The following is a 22,888-nucleotide window of genomic DNA, read 5'->3' as shown; positions in this document are numbered from 1 at the left end:
GTTAGTGAGCCCGACCATGTTATAAACTGATTTGGCATCGAAGACTCTTCTAGCTAAAGTCCAGCAACCAGTGAATGTCATTGCGTGAGCACCAAATTCCTGAATTTGTTTTGACATATATTCTCATCAATAATGGCAATGATGCAGAACAATTGCACAATTTAAAAAATAAAATTTTTGGTTTGCAAAACACTTGACTTTCCAGGTGAAGAAATTTGCATGAGAGGTGGCTCAAAGCTACGTTGATTTAGATGCAGCTTTTATCTGAGATGTGTCCAACCTAAATCCTACATTATGCTCTATTTTGTTTTGCTTTGTCTCCCCTCCACTTCATCTTGCTGCCTTTAATGTTCTTGTCATTAGGACACAAAAGAGGAGAAGGATGAAATCTGCATACCTAGCTCTGAGGATTTTCCTAACCATTGCCAGGAAAATCCAGCAGGGTGCAGAAGTAAAACTGCTGCCAAGGAGTAGGCAGGAGAAAGGAAACATGGTCCTTTATGGATGGGGCATTTATTTTGCTTCTGGCAGAGTCAGGTGGCATGAACTTCCTAAGGCAGCTATAGGGATCTGAGTGGAGCAAGTGCCTCTGCACTGACAGCTGACACCCTGTGGACTCACTGGAACTACCAGATGTTCCATAGGCATCCGTGGAACAAGGGTGACAAGAGACATATGGAATAAAACAATCTTTGAATGGGGCCAGTATTTGGTCAAGGACTTCCAGGCTGGAGCCAAGCCTAGGACCATCCCTGGTGTCAAGGCTGCATCCATATCAGCCTCTCATACGGTTAGTGCACAGTTTTAAGAGGTCCAGTATTGCAGGAGCCCAGTTCACTTACTCAGTGAATACTATGTTTCTAATCCTAGCATTAAAGGCTGTATAAGCCTATGCCGTCTTTCAGACTTCTAACACTGCTTTCACACAAAAACACTTGCTCTAGCCCAGGTTATTGAAGGAGTAGGCTTAAAAATGTCTTGCAATATTTTGCCATAATTATTTTTTCATGTAATTGTTCTGACATCTCAAAATTTTACCTATATACTAAGTGTCACCTCCTTTATAAAGCTTTTCATGCCTGAAATTCCCATTGAACAAATGTTGCTTAAATATCAAAGAGCCCTAAATGAGAAAAACAAAACAAAACAAAACATCTCAGCAATTAACTTTTATACACTGTGTAGGAGACTATCTAGGTACTTATCAAACATGTTTTAGTGGTATATAAAACCAAAACCAATTGCCCCACTCTTGTCTTTATATCCATCTCCACCCACCAGAGCTAACAAATTTAATAGCCTATGGACTAAACTACATCTCTCTTCTTGCTCAAACAAATATATGTCTATAAAACATATGTTCATTATGTATCTACAGGAGTTTTTTTTTTTACTGAAATAAAACTGTATTATACATATTATATTGCAATTTGTGAATTTAGCCTTATAATATGTCTTGGACATAAATTTGTTAAAAGCTAAGCTATCTGATGGTTAAGCGCCAAGGTTTTAGGATCACAGTGCCTGGGTTCAAATCCAAACCCTGGAGCTAAATAATCATGTAACTCTTGATAAATTACTTACTTAACCTCTTAGTTTTCTCATTGGTTAAATGAGGATAATATTTTCAATATTATTGTGGGATTATGGTGATGGTTAAATAAGTTCAGACATAAAAGGTACTTTAGAAAAGCACACTCAATAATGGTGCTATAAATTGCTCCTCCGGGTCAGAAAATATGCATACACACAGACTTTTATAGTTTTATGTAAGTGATATTATTATAAGGTTTTCTTTTCAGTATAACATTTTCTTTCCTTTTTCTGTTTCCTTATTTGTTCCCTATTCCCTGTCTTCACTCTCCTATATTTACCTCTCCTACACCACTTACTTTAAGTAATATAAATATTAATACCTGTAAACCCCCTTAACTAGTGTGGACTAATATGTATTATTCTGTATTATTTCAAAAGATTACCTAAGTTTATGTCACATTATATATTATTTGCATACATATACACATATTTGTGGGTATGTTTTTGTCATTATTTGCACTACAGAAATAAACCATATTGTACACAATTTTTCTTGCATCTTACTTTTTTCTGAATCAGTAATAACTTTTGGAAATCCATTAGGTCTGAAAGTATAGCTGAATAATATTCTGTCCTGTGGATTACCATGGTTTATTCCTTTGTGTACATATTTTTGCCACTACAAAGAATGCTGCAATAAACATCTGGATTCACATGTCCTTATTTACTGGCAGCTGTATTTCTATGGAATATATACCAAGGAGTGGGATTGCTTGGTCAAAAGGTTTATGTATTTTTACATTTTAATAAATGTTGCCCAATTGCTTTCTTAAAAAGCTGTACCAATTTACATTTTTAGCAGCAATGTAGAACATGCTTTGTTCCACATATCCCTACCAACAGTGTTATCACTATTTAAAATTTTTGTTGGCCTCATAGGGTTAAAGTGATCATTTATTATTACTTCAGTTTCTGTTTCCCTGTTAGTGAATTTAAAATATATATACACATATTTTTTGGCCATTTGGATTTGCTCAACTGTGAATAGCTTATTTATATCTGTTGCTCATTTTTCCTGTCAGGTGGTTGTTTGTTTCTTATCAATTTTTAAAGCTCTCTTCATATAATTATAGCTTTTAAACTCTTATCTGTCATCTGCATTGCAAACATGTTTCCTACATCTACCATTTGTTTACTGTCTTTATTAATAGTATCTTCTGCTACACAAGTTTTTATTAGTTTCTTTCCTGGTCCTCCCCAGAAATCCTAGTAAAACAGTAATATCACATTTATATTTAACACTTTAATCCATTTGATTTTTTTGTAAATAACATGAGATGGGTTTATTAATTTTTTTAGAATGAATAGTGGTTTGGGGAGAAATTTTGTAAATAGGTCACCTTTTTTTCTCCCTGAAATTGAATAACCCCTGGACCAATATTCAATTCTAATGTATACACTCTGTCTTTTCTGGATTCTCTCTCTGTTCCACTGATTTACTTTTTCATATATCTGCCATCCCTATAATGTTTTGATTTCAGTATCTTTATGGTATATCCAGATACCTGGTTAGGTAAATATTCCCTTATTTTAATTTTAGTTTATTCATTGGATTTTCATTCCATATGAACTTTAAGTTTTTATGCAATTCAAGTTGAAATGAAACATAACTGAATCTTGGAATTCTATTGAGAATGACATCATGTTTATGTGTGTGTGTATTTGTAAACAGACATATACATACATCCTTATCTTAGGAAGACTAATTTTTATATTAATTTATTCCATTTGAAAATAGGGCATGTAATTTTATTTTTTCAGATCATTTTTCATTCTTACAACAGGATTTATAGCTTTCATGGGCTCTATCCCTTGCTTATTCTATTTGGTTTACATTGTCATTTTCAAGGCATTTTTTTTCTCCTCTTTCTTTTTCGAAGTATGTTATTAGGAAGGAAAAATTTATTAAGTCTGCTTACCTTGTTTATACACAGTCATTCTATCAAATATTCTTATCAATGCCAGTAGTTTTTTTCTCTTTGTAAATCTCTTGGATTTTTAAGTACATAATCATATCAGCAAAATGGAGATAATTTTATCTCTTCATTTACAATATTTCTAACAACTCATTTCCTTATCTCATTGTTTTCATTGGAGTTTACAAATTAATATTGAATAAACATAGTGATAACAAGCTTTCTGTTTGATTCCTGGGTTTTATTGGATTCTTTCTATTGTTTCGATGTTGAGAATACATTGACTCTTGGTTTTGGTAAATATTGGAAATATTTCCATTAACTTTTCTGTCTTACCTAAAGATTTTTATTGAGATTAGCTGTTAAATATTATCAAATGTCACTCCAACATCTATTAATGTGATCATATGAGATATTCTGGAATTTGCTGAAATACTAAATTATGTGGATGCTAATTTGAACCTCTTCTTGCACACCCAGAGTAAACCCTACTTGGCCAGTTTGGGGTTTTCTGTTGACATACAGCTGAGTTCTGTTTGTTAATATTCTATTTAAAATATTCACATGTACATTCCTCCGTGTGATTGATCTATTTCAATCATGTTGATACTTAATTTATGCTAGATTTATATACAATTGGGAAGCTTTCCATATTTTCTGTAGTATAGATAGGATAAATTTCATTTTTTAAAAGGAGGTTTGATAGACCTCATCTGTGAGAATATCTGGTGGATCTAACTTGCCTTCCATTCACTTCTGTAGAAATCGGCCAACAGAAGTTTCTTTAGTTTACATTGATAACTTTGAATTTCACTAAATGTGATCCTTTCCCACTAGCATTTAAAGTTAAATGCCATAGATTTGTTCACAATATATCTTAATATTATTTTAATTCTTTCTGGAGTTGTGTGTGGTTGTCTCATTTCTCATTCCTAAAAATATTAATTTTTTTCTTTTTTTTCCTTTTGGAACTAAGATTAACATATTTATCTAATTTAATGTTCTTTAAAAATAGCTTGGGCTGGGCACCGTGCCTCCCGCCTGTAATCCCAGCACTTTGGGAGGCCGAGGTGGGTGGATCACCTGAGGTCAGGAGTTCAAAACCAGCCTGGCCAACATGGTGAAACCCCGTCTCTACTAAAAATACAAAAATCAGCCGAGTGTGGTGGTGGGTCTGTAATCCCAGTTACTCAGGAGGCTGAGGCAGGAGAATCGCTTGAACCCGGGAGGCAGAGGTTGCAGTGAGCTGAGATTGTGCCATTGCATTCCAGCCTGAGCAACAAGGGCGAAACTCCATCTCAAAAAATAAAATAAAATAAAATAAAATAAAATAAAAGAATAACTTTTGGGATTCTGTCTCAATTTTATTATTATATTTTACAAGATGTTTGTACTTTTAATCTCAGCATCATCTTTCTTAATTTCCTCTTTCTACTTTCTCTTTTGTCATTGTCATTTTAATTCTTATGAAGCCTACTAACCTAAATTACTTTTAGTTCTTCTTCTTTAATAACACGGACATTTAAAAACTATGCATATTTCTTTGAATAAAATTTTCATGTTTGACCTATTATATTCAGTGAAATGCACAAATCATAAATGTACAGTTCAGTTTTGATAAATGCATTTACCATGTGACTTATATCTCATTAAGATAAGAAAATTTTCAACACCTCAGAGAGTTCACTCATGACCTTTTCTAGGAAATCCCTTCCCACTCCTAGGCAACATTGTTCTGATTTCTATATACCATAGACAGATCTTGCTGTGTTTGAATTTCATATAAATTGAATAATTTAAGAATTCATTTAAATGTAAGCTTTATTTCATTTAGAATAATGTTTTTGAAATTCACTTATTTTAAAAAACAGGCTTTTTTTTTTAGAAGAGTTTTAAGTTCATAGCAAAAATCACTGAAGGGTACAGAAATTTCCCACATACCCCTTACCCCTGCCTCCATACATGAAAAGCTTCCCCCCAATATCAACATCTCCCACCAGAGTTTTTTTAAAATTGACAAACCTACATTGATACATCATTATCTCCTAGAGTTGATCATTTAATTTAGGGTTCACTTTTGGTGTTGTACATCCTATGACTTTGAACAAAATCCACCAGCATAGTAATCATACAGAGGAGTTTCATTTTCACTGCCCTAAAAATTCTCTGTATTTCACCTATTCATCCCTCCCTCCCCGACCCCATGGTAACCTCTGATCTTTCTCCTATCCCCATAGTTTTGCCTTTTCGAGAAGTCATATACTTGGAATCACATAGTATATAGTCTATTTGGATTTGTTTCTTTCACTTAGTGGTATTAATTTAAGTGTCACTCATGTCTTTTCATGGCTTGATGGCTCATTTGTTCTTAGTGCTGAATAATATTCTGTTACTTAAGAATTTATATAAATAACAGAATATATTTAGATATTTAAATATAAATATATCCAAATATATTAATATATATTTAATATATAAATATAAACATTGATATATTTAATATATTAATATACATTTAATATATGAATATAAATATTGACATATTTAATATATTTGGATATATTTAAATTTTAAAAACAGAATATTATTTTTAAAATTAAATTACTATCACTTAATATGATTATTAATATGAAACAAATTAATATCATTAAGTAAAAGAAGCCAATCTAAATAAACTCCAGACTGTGTGATTCCACAGTGTATTTCCATTCACCTCATGAAGGACATCTTTGTTGCTTGCAAGTTTTGACAATAACAAATAAAGCCTCTATAAACTTCTGTGTAGGTTTTTGTGTGGACATGTTTTTGATTCCTTTGGATAATAAGAAGGAGCACAATTACTGGATCATACGGTAGGAGTATGTTTAGCTTTGTGAGAAATTGCCAAACTGTCTTCCAAAGTGGCTGTACTATTTCTCACACCAGAAATGAACAAGGGCTCTTGTTATTCCACATCCTTGCCAGCATTTGGTGCTCTCAGTGTTCTGGATTTGGGCCATTCTAAGAGGTAGTATCTTATTGTTATCTTAATTTGCATTTTCCTGATGACATGTAATGTGAAGCATCTTTTCATACGCTTATTTGTCATTTGTGTATCTTCTCTGATGAGGTGTCTGTTACGGTCTTTGACCCGTTTTTTAATTGGGTTGTTTGTTTTCTCATTGCTGAGTTTTAAGAGTTCTTTTATTTTGGAATACAGTCCTTTATCAGGTATGTCCATTGCAAATATTTTCTCCCAGCTTGTGGCTTGTCTTTCCCTTTTCTTGACAGTCTCTTTTGCCAAGCAGAAAATTTTAATTTAATAAACTTTATTGTTTATAAATACTTTCTATTATGGATTGTGCCTTTGGTATTGTATCTAAAAAGTCATCACCAAAGCCACAGCCAGCCTGCTTAGTGTTTTAATGATAATAATAACAAATTTTCTATGTTACCTATCTTTTTTTTTGAGATAGAGTTTCACTCTGTCACCCAGGCTGGAGTGTAGTGGTGTGATCATGGATCACTGCAGCCTCGACCTCCCAGGCTCAAGTGATCCTCCCACCTCACACTCCTGAGTAGCTAGGACTACAGGTATGCACCACCATACCAAGCTGATTTTTGTATGTTTTTTTTATAGAGACTGGGTTTTGTCATGTTGCCCAGGCTGATCTCAAACTCCTGGGCTTGAGTAATCTGTCCACCTCAGCCTCCCAAAGTGCTGGGGATTATAGGCATGAGTGACTACATCCGGCCTCTTGTGTTATCTTTTACAAGTTTTATAGTTTTGTATTTTACATTCAGTTCTGTGATTTCTTTTGGGTTTTTATGAAGGATGTAAGATCTGCATCTAGATTCAGTTTTTTTACATGTGGATACTCAGTTGTCCAGCATCATTTGTTGAAAGACCTTTTTTTCTCCATTGTATTTCCTTTGCTTCATTGTGGAAGAACTGTTGACCATATCTATATGGGTCTGTTTCTGGGCTTTCTTTTCTGTTCCATTGATTGATTTGTCTATTCTTTCTCCACATTGTGTTGATTACTGTAGCTTTATAGTAAGTCTTGAAGTCAGGGATTATCAGTTCTCTGAATTTTTTACCTGCAATATTATGTTGGCTATTCTAGGTCTTTTGCATCACCATAGAAACTTTAGCATCAGTTTGTTGATAGCCACATAATAATTTACTGGGATTTTGGTCAGGATGGCATTGAATCTACAGATTAAGAGGCTGTGAAGGCCTGACATCTTGACTATATAGAGTCTTCCTAGCTATGAACATGAAATATCTTTCTCTTTATTTAGCTCTTTGATTTCCTTCATGAGTTTTGCCATTTTCTTCCTAGAGATCTCATACCATTTTTTAGGCTTACACCTAAATACTTTGGGGTGCTAATATAAATAGTACAGCTTGAGTAACCCTAATCTGAAAAGGTGAAATCCAAAATGTTCTAAAATCCAAAACATTTTGAGCGCCAACAAGATGCTTCTTATTTTTGGATTAGGGTGCTGAGTTGGCATAATGCAAATTCTTCAATATCTGAAACAATATGAAATCGTAAATATTGCAGTCCAAAGATTGAAAATAAAGGATATTCAACCTGTATTGTGTTTTTAATTTCAAATTCCACTTGTTCATTACTGGTATATAGGATGCCAATTGATTTTTGTATATTAACTTATATTCTGCATTCTTGCTCAGATTGTTCAGTAGTTCCAGGAATTATTTTGTTAATTCTTTTGGATTTTCTTATTATATTTCTTATTTTACTTTTTAAAATGCTTGTCCTAGAGTTTCCAATATATGTTTACAGTTAATCCAAGTCCACTTTCAAATAACATTATACTACTTCACTGCTAGTGCCAGTACCTTATAATAATACAAAATAATTCTAAATTTTCCCTCCTGTTCTTGTATCATTGCGGTCAATCATTTCACTTGCACATAAGCATACACAATCAAGTACAGTATATTGATGCTATCATTATTTTGAACAAACTGTTATCTGTTACATCAATTAAGGATTTTTTTTTTTTTTTTTTTTTTTTTTTTAGAAGGACAGGGACAGTGTTTCATACCCATAATCCCAGCACATTGGGAGGCAGAGGCAGGAGGATCACTTCAGCCCAGGAGTTTGAGACCTGCGTGGGCAACATAGGGAGACCCTGTGTCTACAAAAAATGTTTTAAAATTAGGCGGGTATGGTGGCACATGTCTGTGGTCCCAGCTACTAGGAAGGCTGAGGCGGAGAATCGCTGGGCTCAGTAGTTCAAGGCTGCAGTGAGCTGTGATCATGCCACTGTACTCCAGCCTGGGTGACAGAGTGAGATCCTGTCTCAAAACAAAAACAAAAACAAAAAACAGTAAACATTTTTTTAAAAATAATTTTACCTTCACTTATTCTTTCACTTAAACTCTGCCTTTCTGTATGTAGATTCGAGTTTCTGATCCGTATCATTTCTCTTCTCTCTAAAATACTTCTTTTAACACCTGCAAGGAAGGTCAACTAACAACAAATTTCTTCAATTTTTGTTTGTCAGAAAAATATTTCTCCTTTACTTTTGAAGGATAATTTCCCAGCGTATGAAATTGAGGTTGGTGGATTTTTCTCTCTCAGTATTTTAAATATTTCACTCCACTTTCTTCTTGTTTGTATGGTTTTCAAGAAGTTCGATGTAATTATTATTTTTGCTCCTCTGTAGGTAAGGTATTCTTTTTCCCTCTATCCTCTCTAAGAATTTTTTCTTTATCCTAATTTTTTTGTAGTTTGAAAATAATATGCCTAGGTGTAGGTTTTTTTGACATTTATCTTGAATGGTGTTCTCTGCGATTCCATTAATTTGAAGAAATTCTCTGTCATTATTGTTTCATATATGTCTCCATTTCCTTTCTTTATTCTTCCGGTATTCTCATTATATGTAGGTTACACTTTTTGTAGTTGTCCCACAATTCTTGAATTTTCTGTTCTGTTTTTCAGTCTTTTTTTTTTTCTCTTCACTTTCAGTTTTGGAGGTTTCTATTGACATACTCTCAAGCTCAGAAATTCTTTCCTCAGACATGTCCAGTCTATTAATGAACCCGTCAAAGGCATTCTTCATTTCTGTTACAGTGGTTTTGATCTCTAGCAGTTTCTTTTCTTTTCTTTCTTTTTTTTTGTGGTTATTTCTAAAAAATTTAATCTCTCTGCTTACATTGTCTCTGTTCTTACATGGTGTCTACTTCATCAATTAGAGTCCTCAGCATATTAGTCATAGTTGTTCAAATTCCCAATTTGATCATTTCAGCAGCCCTGCCATACTTGAGTTTGGTTCTGATGCTTACTCTGTCTCTTTTAACTGTGTTTATTTTTTATTTTTATTTTTTTGCCTTTTGGTATGTGATTTTTTTTCTTGAAAGCCAGATATAATGTACTGGGTGCAAATAACTGTTGTAAATAGGCTTTCAGTAATGTGGTGGTGAGGTATGAGGGGAGGAGAAGTATTTTACATTGCCATGATTCCATTTCAGTCTTTTAGGGAGCCTGTGCTTCCAACTGTGACTGTGAAATTCACACCTGCATCTCAGTACCGCAGTAACTCCCCACCCCATTAGATGGGACAGGATGGCTAGAGGACTGGAGTTGCTTGTTTCTCTTCTTCCATGTGGAAGGATAGAGGGGACTGGGTCTCTGATAAAACCCCAGCAGGTAAGCTGTGGTTAAATAATTTCTCCTGAGGGCAGATCCTCCCTAGTAAGAATAGAATGCTCTGATATATTTCAAAATGATTCCTTATTTAACTTTTCCCTGTCTGAAGCATGAGGGAATTTCCCCCAGTATTTACTGTTGTGAGTCTCCTCACAAAACTTTGGAGACCTCCAATGACTGGATCCCTTTGCAAGTTTTATCTCTTGGTCTTGTCTACACTATGTCTTCAGTAATTCATCAATTACATTTCAGGTTTCCCTACATAGTTTCCTTGGTGGTTTCTGCTCCAGTGAGTTGCCCTTCTTTGTATTCTCCTGTTGTTCTGTCCAATTTAGGGGGAATTGGTTTGTTCCATGATCTCAATTCTTTGATGGATCTAAAAAGAGTTGTTGACTTTTTTAGTTTATTCAGCTTTTTACTAGTTAGAATGGAGTGGTGACTTCCAAGTTTCTTATGTGCCAAGAATAGAAACTGGAAGTTCATGTTTTACAATCTCTCAGTAATTCAATACTTTTCATTGATGAGTAGTATTCTATTGTATCTATATATCAAAATTTGTTTATACTCTCCCCAGCTGATGGGCACTTATGTTGTTTTCATTTTTTTTTTTTTTGCTAGTGTGAATAGTTACTATTTTGTACAAGTTTTTTTGTGACCTTATTTATTGATTTCTCTTGATTCAATATTAAGAATGGAGTAGTTGAATCCTAATGTAAGCATATATCTAACTTTATAAGTAACCATCTGTTTTTTGAAGGGGTTTTTATCATTTTACAGTATCACCAGAGGGCTTGAAAGTTCTGGTTGCTGCACATGCATGCCAATATTTTGTGCTGTCAGTCTCTGTAGTTCAAGTCATTCTAATGTCTAGTTGTTCCAGCACCATTTGTTGAAAAGACATTTCCTTCCTCCACTGAAATTCTTTGATGCCTTTGTTGAAATCAGTCATCTATGTGTAAGTTTGCATTTGAACTCTCTATTCTATTTCATTGATCTATTTTTTATCTTTACATTAATATTGCTTTATCTTTGGACAGAACAAGGGAATGTATGAATGTTTACTAACCCATGTACATACATATCTCTATATTTCTGTATCTACTTATCCATAATATTTTAAAATATACATGCATTCATGTTTGTATTGATTATCCCAATCCAGCATCATGGATTCTAATTGCCCTCACCTATTGCTTATTTGTAACATTTTTTTTCTCTGACAGTGAAAAACCTGGCTTCCATTACTACAATTTATTTACTTATTTGTTCACTTCTAGTATACAAATAGTTTCAAATTTGCTAACTCCTACCCCTGTGAGAAACAAATTTACCAACTTGAGTTAGTGTTTGTGTACACATAATTTTGTCTTTGTACTTATAGTATCCAGTAAAAACAATTTCCCAAAGTTAAGTCAAAAACATTTTTACCTTTCAGTGATGTAATGTCAAACATTTGTAAGAGTTGTTTGTTACAGTCCACATGCTATCCTGTCAACCCCTGACATTCTGGTCAATTTTTATAAGTTTGCAGAGTTCACGTTTTGTATTGTACAGTTCAGTGAGAATTTGACAAGTGCATAGAGTTATGAATCTACCATCCCAGTGCCATACAGAATAGTTCAATCACTCTACAAATTACTCTATGTAGCTCCTTCGTTGTCTTCTTTTTCATCTCCCAATTCCTGGAAACCACTGATCTGTTCTCCTTTCCTATAGTTTTGCCCTTTTCATAATGTCATATGATTGAATCTTACATATGTAGTCTTTTGGTCTGCCTTCTTTCACCTGGCAAAATATACTTAAGGTTCATCCACATTGTTGCACAAAAGTAGTAACCCATTGTATAGATATACCATAGTTTGTTTATGCATTCACCTGTTGAATGAAACCTTGGTTGTTTCCAGTTTTTAATATTTGAATGAAGCTGCCATAAACATTGGTGGGGAAGTTTTTGTATGAACATACGTGTTCAATTCACTTGTGAAAATAGAAGTGAGATTGCTGGTTTCTATGGTAAGTATAGGTTTAAATTTATAAGAAAATGTTAAATTACTTTCGAACCCAGCTGTGTATTTTCACATTTCCAAAAGCAGTGAATGAGAGTTTCTATTGCTCTGCATCTTATCAGCATTTGGTATTGCGGATTTTGATTGGTTTTGAGGAGTTTTTTTTTTTAAATGTATTCTGAGTATTTGTCTTTTGTCAAATATATGCATAGGAAACATATTTTCCTAGTCTACTGTTTGTCTATTCATTTTCTCACCAATGTCTTTTGATATGCAGAAGGTTTTAATTTTGATGAATTCCAATTTATAATTTTTTTATGGTTAGTACTCTCTGTTAACTGTGTAAAAAATCTTTGCCTACTTCAAGGTTATGAAGATGCTCTCATGTGTGTGTTTCTTTTTTCCTAGAAAATTTATAATTTTAGCTTTTACTTTTAGGTCTGTAATTCCCCTCAAATTGATTTTTTGAGTGTGTATGGTGAGATAAACATCATGATTCATTTGTTTTCCATATGGATATCCAGTTGTTCCAGCACTATTTGTTGAAAGGACATTCCCTTCCTCCACTGAAATTCTTTGATGCCTTTGGTGAAACCAGTCATCTATCTATGTGTAAGTCTCTATTTGAACTTCTATTCTGTTCCATTGATCTATTTTTCTATCTTTACATCAGCATGGCCCCATCTTAACATTCGCTTCATAAAAAGTTTTAACATTAGTTTAAAGTTCTCCAATTTTGTTCTTTTTTTTTTTAACTTTGTTGTAGCTATTCTATATATTTTGGATTTTAAAATATATTTTATAATCAGCTTGTTGATTTCTTTAGTGTGCCTGTTTAGATTTTGAATTGACACATGTTAAATCTGTAGATCAGTTTGGGTAGAATATTTATGTCAACAGGATTGATTCATCTGATCTTTGAATATGTTATAATTCTCCATTTACTTATATCTTTAATGCCTATCAACAATGTTTTGTAGTATTCAATGTACAGATTTTACAAACATTTTATTAAATTTTCCCTTGGTATTTCATATATTTTGATGTTTTTGTGTATGTTATTGTTTAGTTAATTTGATTTTCCAATTGTTTGTACTAGTATATAGAAATTACACTGATTTTATGTTTTGAGCTTGTATCCTGCAACGTTGATAAATTCACTTATTTGTTCTAATATTTGTTTTGTAGATGCCTTAGAATTTACTAAGTGATGCCATCTGTAGATTTATTTTACTTCCTTTTCATTCTTAATGCCTTTTATTCCTTTTTTTTTTTTTTGCCTTATTGTACTTGCTAAAATCCCAGTCCAGTATTGAAGTGGTAAGAATGAATATTCTCATCTTGCTCCTGATCTTAGAAGGGCAAAGCATTTATTATTCAATATTTCATCTTTAAATGTGCTATGAGCCATGAGGTTTTGGTGTTTCTTGTTTGTTTTCTTTTTGTAGTCAATTATTTATCTGGTTTAGAAAATTGCTGAGAGCTTTTTCTTTGTGATTATGAATGACTGGTGAAATGATTTTTCTATATCTATTCCAATGATTGTATGACTTTACTTTATCCTTATTATTTCAATGAGGTGAGTTATACTGATAGATTTTCAAATGTTAAGCCAATCTTATGCTCCTGAAATAAACTCTGATTGGTTGTGATGAATTGACTTTATTATATATTTCTGGGTTTGAGATATTAATATTTTGTTAAGGATTTATAGGTCTAAGTTTATGAGGGATATTGATTTCATGTCTTCTTTTTTATAATGTCATTGCAAGATTTCGACAAGGGTTATCTTGACCTCATACGTTAAATGTTAAAAATGTTAAAATTCCTTTCTCCACTATTTTCTGAAAGAGTTGTGTATATTATTTCTTACTAAGTGTTTGACAGAATTCACCAGTGAAGTTACCTGAGCTTAGACTTTTCCTTGTGGGAGGTTTTAAATTGTGAATTTAATTATTTAACAATTAATAATGAATATTAAGATAGTAATATAATTAAGATTATCTAGTTTTTCCTATAATTCTTAATAATTTGTGTTATTCAGAGAATTTGCCAATTTTATCAAATTGATTGGCATTGTTTTTTCTGAATATGTCCTTATTGTCTTTTTAAGACTTGTAGAATCTATAGTAATCTCTTTTATTCATAATTATGGTTATTTATATTTTCTCTTTTTCTTGAGATATCCTTTAGGATATACCTAAGTTATATCTTGAGATACACCTTAGGTGGTAGAAGGCAGCTGGTGTGTTCAGTGATGTAGGTTGTCAGTCTTCTTCCAAGATACAAGGAAGAAGCTTCTAGCTCTTCAGTCTCCTTATGTTCTCCTAATCTGGGGGCAAGAGCAGAAAATGCAGTCTACCTTTTTGTCTTCAACTCTTTATCTTTATTTTTATCTGCAACTTTTCAGAGATTAGAGACCCTGAATCTCATTAGGAACATTGTAGACCCACCAATCCCCTCCAGGGCTTTAAGAATCTCAGCAAGTAAACCTTCCCTATAGTAGTCCTCATTCAGTTCCTTGCCTTAGGGCTCATCAATATTGTCCTCTGAGCTTTAGTCAGGTCCCACATGAAGGAAGTTCACAACTCTTTTGTTCATGTCATCTAGGAAGGTCTTACTTGCTGTTTCCAGCAGGTGCTGGGCTTTCAGGAGACAGAGAACTGTGGTAAGAGTTGAGAGTGAATGGAGATAGTATGTTCAGTGGGTAGCCCCTTCCATTTTCTGGGTCCAAACTTTATTCTTTAAATTTAAATTTGTGAACATCATCTAGAAAGTTCTGTCTAAAGATTCACCTAACATTTCCAGCATTGAAGACAAGCTCTGGAGTCACTCCTTGTTTTTAATCTCTATATATCTAATTTTGTTCCCAATGGGTTTGCAAAGGGACAAAAAAACAGAACCAATGGATTATACTTCTAGAACAGGGAAGCCTTTTCCTTTGTTCTTTGGTATATTTTAAAGAAATGTTCTTCATTAATGATAAATGTGTATGATTATCTGAAATTTTCTCTCAATTCGATCCTTCTTTAAACATCACTGAAACCACTGAAAAACATTTTATTCCCAGCACTTCTGCTTTTTGAATGCTATTTTATTTGCTTCTATTTCTCCTCTCTCTCTCTTCTGTTATAAGGTCATTTACATAAAAATGGGATCTTAAGATGGTTTATCAATATGTTATGATCATTTTTACCTGCAGCAGAGAATACTCACATTTGTTGTTGCCATGGAAGCAATTATGCTATCAAAAAGAAAAGAATGAAGATTTCAGTTCAGGTAGAATTTAGGTTGGACTGACAATGTCGGAGAAATGAAAAGGTGCCTACTATTTGTACCTGAAGGAAAACAAGATACAAATCAGATAGTAATTATTCATTTTGTTTTAAGACTATCTATAAGAATGCAAAATCAAATTTGGAATCAATTTGTAAGTCTTGCCCATACACTAAAGCTAACAAGTGAGGGCCATTTGGTGTACTGATTGGTCTTTAACCTTTATCAACTACATTGACCTAAAAAAAATTACTCCAACTTGAATATACTCCTTTTTAAACAAGCTAATCTTGAAAAACAAAATTAATCTTGAAAGATGAAGGGTAGCTCGATCAGCCACTTATCAGAGAAGCCACTGAGTTATATAATAATTTCCTTAGCACCTCCTCTTGGGAGAATCTTTTTTCTAGTTTTGCAATAAACCCCATCTATAGTTATGTTTCCATTATATTCCAAACTAGAAATGAATCATTGCCAAATAACATAGTATTGGATATTGGAGAGAAGTAACTTGAAGGTAAGCTATTTTGTAATTTGATAGAGGAACTCAATTGAAATATAAAGGTAATCACAAAACTTAGAGAGGAGGCAGAGAAGAGAACACTTTATGACTTCAGAATACCATTAACATTATCCTCAGAAACCAAACACAATTTTTTTAATGGATGATTTAAGTATTTTTTCTCTTTAAATTCCCTTTCTACAAGTGCTTTTCTCAATTCAGACTGTGGATAGTTCAGAACTTGGATCTTTGCCATCGCATGCAATTTGCTTTCTAATAATTTTTTATTCACATCCTGGAGAACTCATCTTCTCTGAATATCCTGAGATCTAGGTGCTTGGGACAGAGGAGGGATGAATGAAGGCTTTTTCTATCATTGTTTATTGCATTCCAGGAGAGTGGAATTTCTACAGTGATTTACAATTAACTGGAGACTGAGCAATCTGGAAGTGCCACTTTGCAGAACATTATGGAATGCCATTCTTTGGACATTTTTACAAGTGGGGAGGGATAAGCATGGTATAAGAGAAGGAGCTCTCGATTGAGGTTTTAATGTATTTCAGTTCCTGTGCTAAGTACTTTACATTACATTACAGTGACACCATGGTCATAGGCTTTTCAGTCAGGCAGTCTGTGTTGGATGTGAACTCCCCACTTAGCATTATGGGATGTTAGGTGAGTTATTTAACCTATCTCTGCTTTATACCCTCATCTAATAAGAAAATAATAACTTATCAGCCTTAGAAACTTGTTGTAAAGCACAGTGTTATATAACATCTGCTTTTACCATTAATTCTTAAAATGTGTCCATAAGACAAATAATACTATTGTTTCCACTTCACAGATGACAAAACAGATGATTAGAGAGGTTGCATAACTTGCAACCTCTCTGCAAGTCACACTCCTAGTTCAATGGCAAGATGGAATCTGAGCCTAGGCCAGTTTGACTTTAAAGACCATTATTCATTAGGATTACACCAGATGTGGCTCAGCTTCTAGTATTAGGAAAGATAATTATTCCTTCAGAGCCTCAATTTACATAACTGTGTGACTAATGGGGATCCTGGGGCTTAATAGAAACAGAGATACTTCCAGTTAATGGAAGTATCTGCTCATGAAGCAGACAAGTGGCTATCACTAGAAGTGAAGACTACCTCTGTGAACTGGCATGATGTAGTAGGAAGTGCTTTGTGGGTTTAGATACAGTGTGGCCACTTGCTAGCTATGAGGTCTTGAGCAAACCAGTTCTCACATCTGTAACTGAGACTCAGCCGGATATCAACTTTCAATGCCCACCAGCATTAAAATATACAACAGACATATCAAATTCTGACGACTGTTTGAGATTCAAATCCAACATTTGACAGGACACCGCTGTTTGGGCAACATCTGTGTCTGGCAAATGTGAAGGAACCATGCTCTGTGTGGAGTGCTCTTTAGTCGTTCCCAACTTGAACTAGCCAAGAAAAGAAGGTCCGAATGAGAACTTCAAGCAACAGCATGAGACCTCAGACCCAAGGCTTCACTTCCTTTTAAACTTTTGCATTCTTATGTTTCACTCTTCTCCTTATCTACCATCTTATTTCTGGCTAAATTAAGGAAAACCATTAGATGTCCAGCATCAGCACTCAATGTGTCAGAAATCAAACACTCACTTAGAAGATTATGCCTAATTTCGTTTTTCCATTTTGTTTTCTTTTTGCAGATTAAGTAAATGGCTCTGCCACTTCTTAGCGATTTATTTAGAGTAAGTAACTTTTCTTCACTAAGCCTCAGTTTTCCTGTCTATAAACTGAGGATAATAAAAGCCACTTCCAGAAGTTGTAATAAAAATTAAATATGATAGTATACATAAAGTTCGTAACGGAGTGCCTGGTACATAGTATGTGCTAACCCATAGTTAGCTGGTGAGAGGATCTCAGAAGTATAAAATGAGGTAAAAATCAAGTGTTGGTAAGTTTTGTTTCTTGTGAGCAATTCTGATCCACAGTGATAGGAAAGGCCAACCTAACTTTTTCCTAAAATGAGGTTGGGAAACTTTCTGGGATTCATATTATCTCTATCTACCTTAGTGTGGACACTCAAGAAAATCATATGCAGTCAGATCTTGATATTAGCTAGCTGAAAATGTTGAATTTTAAACTCAGATATTTGTCCTTAAACTATGTGTTGAATTATTTAATTTATATGTGCATGGATTATGCACAAAATTAAGACTTCATTTCTACCATTGATGATTTTCAGGTGAGCCAATAAGATTACAAGCTATATTTTCAGGTGTGTAACTTAAGAAAAGGGCACAGCCTGTTAAACATCATTTTGTCATAGACCATCAGGTTGGATACTGTATTAGTCCATTTTAATACTGCTATGAAGAAATACCAGAGACTGGGTAATTTATAAAGAAAAAGAGGTTTAACGGGCTCACAGTTCCACATGGCCAGGAAGCCCTCACAATCATGGCAAAAGGGGAAGGAGGAGCAAAGTCATGTCTTACATGGTGGCAGCCAAGAGAGCATTTGCAGGGGAACTCTCCCTTATAAAACTATCAGATCTCATGAGACTTATTAACTATCACAAAAATAACACAGGAAAAACCTGCCCCCATGATTTAATTGCCTCCCACGTGTTCCCTCCTATGACTCATGGGAATTATGGGAGCTACAATTCAAGGTGAGCCAAGCCCTATCAGATGCTATAAGCTGTATGCTAAGCAAATGCAGAAAGACACAGATAGGACATAAGATTAAGGGCACATGTACTGAGCAAATAATATTTATGCAGAAAGACACAGATAGGACATAAGATCAGGGGCACAAATACTGAACAAATCATTCCGTTGCATTTTGTAGATGTGGGTTGCCCAGACAGGGTGTTGTCATTGGAGGCCCTGGTTAAGAAAACAAGGGGTAGGAAAAGAAACTTGGTAAGGTTCATGGAGGAAGCAGAGTGTCATAGGATGTGTCAGTGATAAAGTCAAAAGGGCCTGATGATTTGTGGAAACAAAGAACATATTCTGGTCCAAATAAAACATTGAGAAAGGGCATCAGCAGAAGTAAAATGAGTAGACAAAGGAAGCACTGAATTAATTTGACTAAGAATAAGAGTAGAAGAGTAGAAAGAACAAACACTCTCTTTTTACAATCACATTTTAAAATTTCAGTCACTGGCACTATTGCTTGATGCTTATTCAAGACACTAAACTTAGTGTCACCTTTTACTTCTCCCTCTTTTATCGCATCCTGCGTCTCATTTTATAAGCCCTCTTGGGTTGATGTACCTACTTTATTCTCTCATAAAATCATGACTTATCTTACCATTTCCTAAGTGGGCTTACCTCTAGAAAATTGTTTGCAAATACCTGTGTTTTAGCCTAATTAACTTTTTCTAAATTCACAATGGCTCCTACTTACAAGGATACACGACAAAATGCCAAGGTATCCTTCCATTCTAGGCTCTCGTATTGAATTTAATGTTATCTCTTATGACATTGTATAACAAACATTTGCCATGTTTATTGCTATGCAGCCTCTGTGTATTCCCTACTTTCCGGGTGCCCATGATCATGTGATAAACCAGTATGTGCCCTCACAGGTCTAGCAGTCAATATTCAAATCACCTCTTACAATGCAAGTGACTTCTTAGATAGCTATTAGAGGGAAAAAAGCAAAAATTAAGAAGTGTTAGAGACGATGTGGAGAAGCTGGAATGATTATGCATTGCTGGTGAAACTGTAAAATATAGCTGCTGTGAAAAACAGTACGGTAGTTCCTCAGAAAACTAAACATAGGATTACCATTGATCCAGCAATTTCATTTCTGGGTATACAGCCAAAAGATTTGAAAGCAGGGACTCAAACAGATGTTTGTACACCATATTCATAACAGCATTATTCACAATAGCCAAAAGGTGAAAACAACCCAAATATCCATCAGCAGATGGGTGATAAACAAAATGTGGTATATACATACAATGGAATGTTACTCAGCCTTCAAAAGGAAGGAAATTCTGACACTTACTATGACATTGATGAATCATAAGAACATTATGCTAAGTGAAACAAGCCATTCATCAAAGGACAAATACAACTGCACTTATATGAGATACCTAGAGTAGTCAAAATCACAGAGACAGAAAGTAGAATGGTGGTTGCCATGGGCTTGGGAGAGGGAGGAACAGAGTGGTTAACAGGTACAGAGTTTCAGTTGAAGAAGATGAAAAAATTCTGTAGATGTATGATGGTAGATGCTTGCATAACCATCTGAATGTATTTAATGCTATATGCTGTACACTTATAATTGGATGAAATGCTAAAATGTTATTGTTACATATATTTTACCACAATAAGAAGTCTAAAGAAATCTTGGGGTAGTAAACAAAAAAAGTTAGATTCTTCCCCCAAATTGACTTAGCAACACTAATGACAAATGCAAGAAATCTGTAGATGATGCCAAAAATATTAACACAATAAAAAAGATGAGAGAAAAGATAGATGTATAATAAGAATCTCCAAAAGATGTAGAAAATAAGGGGATCAAGCAAAGATAACAAATAAGAATAATGGAAGAAAATAAGAAATAGTAGAGAAATTTTGCTGAGTCAAAGAAGGACACAAGGTTACAAAAATGTACAGGTTCTTTAAGTACAATAAATTAATGAATATGGAAAAGAACCATATACTCTGAGGTGTTTTTTTTTCCAAAGTATGTTTAGGAAAATACTAGTCCTACATGATAGTCTGAGCAAGAAGAGAAAGGGCAACCACATGTTAATAATTTTCAGAAGCAGTATAAATATTATACCCTTCTTGGTGCTTTGTACAAAACATCAGATCTAGGAATTCTGGTGGTGAAGAAATCTGTTAATCTTTATTTAGCCCAGAATTTCCCTGGTTTAGTTGAACAAAACACCTAGTAATGTCTCAATGCTCCCTTTGGAAAGAATGATGTAATTGATGAAAGTACATGGGATTTTTGAGTCAGCACCTGTATTTGCATGTTAGTTCTCTGTGTCTCTCTATTTTCTCATATCAAATGGGAATAATAATAATAACAATAATACCTATATTATAGGTAGATATTTCCTATTAGGGTGCATATTAGAAGTTGTGGTTGCTTGGCAAAGTAACCCATTAATTGATTTAATTAATAGATTAACCAGTTATCACCAGTTATAATACCATGCAGTAAAAAGTGAAATCCTGAAAAAGTGGAACTACAAATTGATACCATTTGATGGGAACATGTAAAAGTTGGACCATAATTAGGGATCCTGATGGGCTGTGGTGGTTTTCTATAACTAGGTACTTGGGGATAAGTGTATGTGTGTGTGTGTGTGTGTGTGCACACACATGTGTGTTGATGACGAGTTGGCAAGAATTTCTTAAAAGATTTACAGAGTTAGGCCGGGCGCGGTGGCACACGCCTGTAATCCCAGCACTTTGGGAGGCCGAGGCGGGTGGATCACGAGGTCAGGAGATCGAGACCATCCTGGCTAACATGGTGAAACCCCGTCTCTACTAAAAAAAAAAAAAAAAAAAAAAAATACAAAAAATTAGCTGGGCGCAGTGGCGGCCACCTGTAGTCCCAGCTACTCTGGAGGCTGAGGCAGGAGAATGGTGTGAACCCAGGAGGCTGAGCTTTCAGTGAGCTGAGATCGTGCCACTGAACTCCAGCCTGGGCGACAGAGCGAGACTCCGTCTCAAAAAACAAACAAACAAACACCAAAAAAAAAAAAAAAAAACCACACATAAAAAACAAAAAACAAAAGATGAACAGAGTTAAAGGCAACTTTGGGACTATCCAAATTGTGAGGCAGCAACTATTCTTATCAATAAAATAACCCTTGGTAGTCCAATATGAAACCCAATACTGGAGTTGGGGTGTAATTTGTCTGGGTCTTTGTACTATTAATTATGCCCCTGTATGAGCTGCTGGAGAAATCTAATTTCATTTCTGAATGTGACAATTTTCCTTTGCAAACTGAAATTCAAAGAGAACTGTAATCCTGCTTGTTGCTGTTCATCAAAAGATGACCTTGTAATATTTGAGATAATGATTTTTAAGGATTATGCATATCTTGGGTTATTCCTAAATGCATATGAAATAACTGAAAATATCCATATAACCCTTGTTTGGTTTGTTAGACAGCATATGAAAAACCTGTCCTTGAATTATCTAAAAGCCCTCTTTAATTTGTGTGAAATGTGGTCTTGAATAATTTTTTTAAATAAAATAATGCCCCTTAATAGTTATTCAAGATGTTCTATGTGTTCACAATAGGTTTTCCTGGGCTCTCACCTATAAATAAATTTTCCATTCTGTTGTCCTTGGATTTGCTGTGCTGACAAATGTGTGACTTCTGTAAAAGTGCTGATGTGTGTTTTATGAATGTGTCCCTTGATGCTAATATCAGTACAGTCAATTTGCAGCAATTACTCTGTCGAAGAATTCACCACTAGCAAAACACAGACACATATTATATTGTAAAATTACCTCCAGAATTTAACACATAGAATTCTACAGCTTTCTGTTGGTTGAATTACACATATTAATGGTTCACGTAACCATGGAAAAATCTGGTATAACAAGAATTGTTCACAATATGGGAGTGATTTACAAATATTTAGGTCTTAAGCTGTACTCAGACTTGTAAATTCTAGGTCATTGCCAGGAAAATAGGCCTAATGGAATTGTCCTCTGGAGTGAATAGAAATATCTGTTACCAAATGGTTTTGATTTGGAAAATATGATTTGAGAAATACAGCAGCTCTACATTTAATAGAGATGGCCCCTGGCATAAAAAGGTATATATCTGGGAAAAATCCTCGAAGAGTATATGCATATACACAAATATATGTATATATTCATGAATTTTGGTTTTCAATGCTATATCAGTTTAACATTTTCCAGGTGTTGTGAATATGGT

The 22,888-nt window shown here is 34.2% G+C and overlaps 1 protein-coding gene across 2 annotated transcripts in view; it reads left to right on the top strand.

Moving 5' to 3' along the window:
- KCNK2 (potassium two pore domain channel subfamily K member 2) overlaps positions 1–22,888 on the top strand; it is a 237,320-nt gene that overhangs the window by 18,022 nt on the left and 196,410 nt on the right. Inside the window, exon 1 of one of the 2 annotated variants that reach the window (XM_063672212.1) lies at positions 12,714–12,795. The exons of the other annotated variant lie outside the window; for it this stretch is intronic. Coding sequence (XP_063528282.1) covers positions 12,792–12,795 — 4 coding nt within the window. The 5' untranslated portion in view covers positions 12,714–12,791. Of the gene's footprint in view, positions 1–12,713; positions 12,796–22,888 lie in introns of those variants that run through there. 2 annotated transcript variants of the gene reach the window in all.

This window comes from Pongo pygmaeus, chromosome 1 (genome assembly GCF_028885625.2).
Source record: "Pongo pygmaeus isolate AG05252 chromosome 1, NHGRI_mPonPyg2-v2.0_pri, whole genome shotgun sequence".
Classification (NCBI taxonomy): domain Eukaryota; kingdom Metazoa; phylum Chordata; class Mammalia; order Primates; family Hominidae; genus Pongo; species Pongo pygmaeus.
The sequence above is the reverse complement of the archived record's forward strand: the minus strand, read 5'-3'. Positions and strand labels throughout refer to the sequence as shown.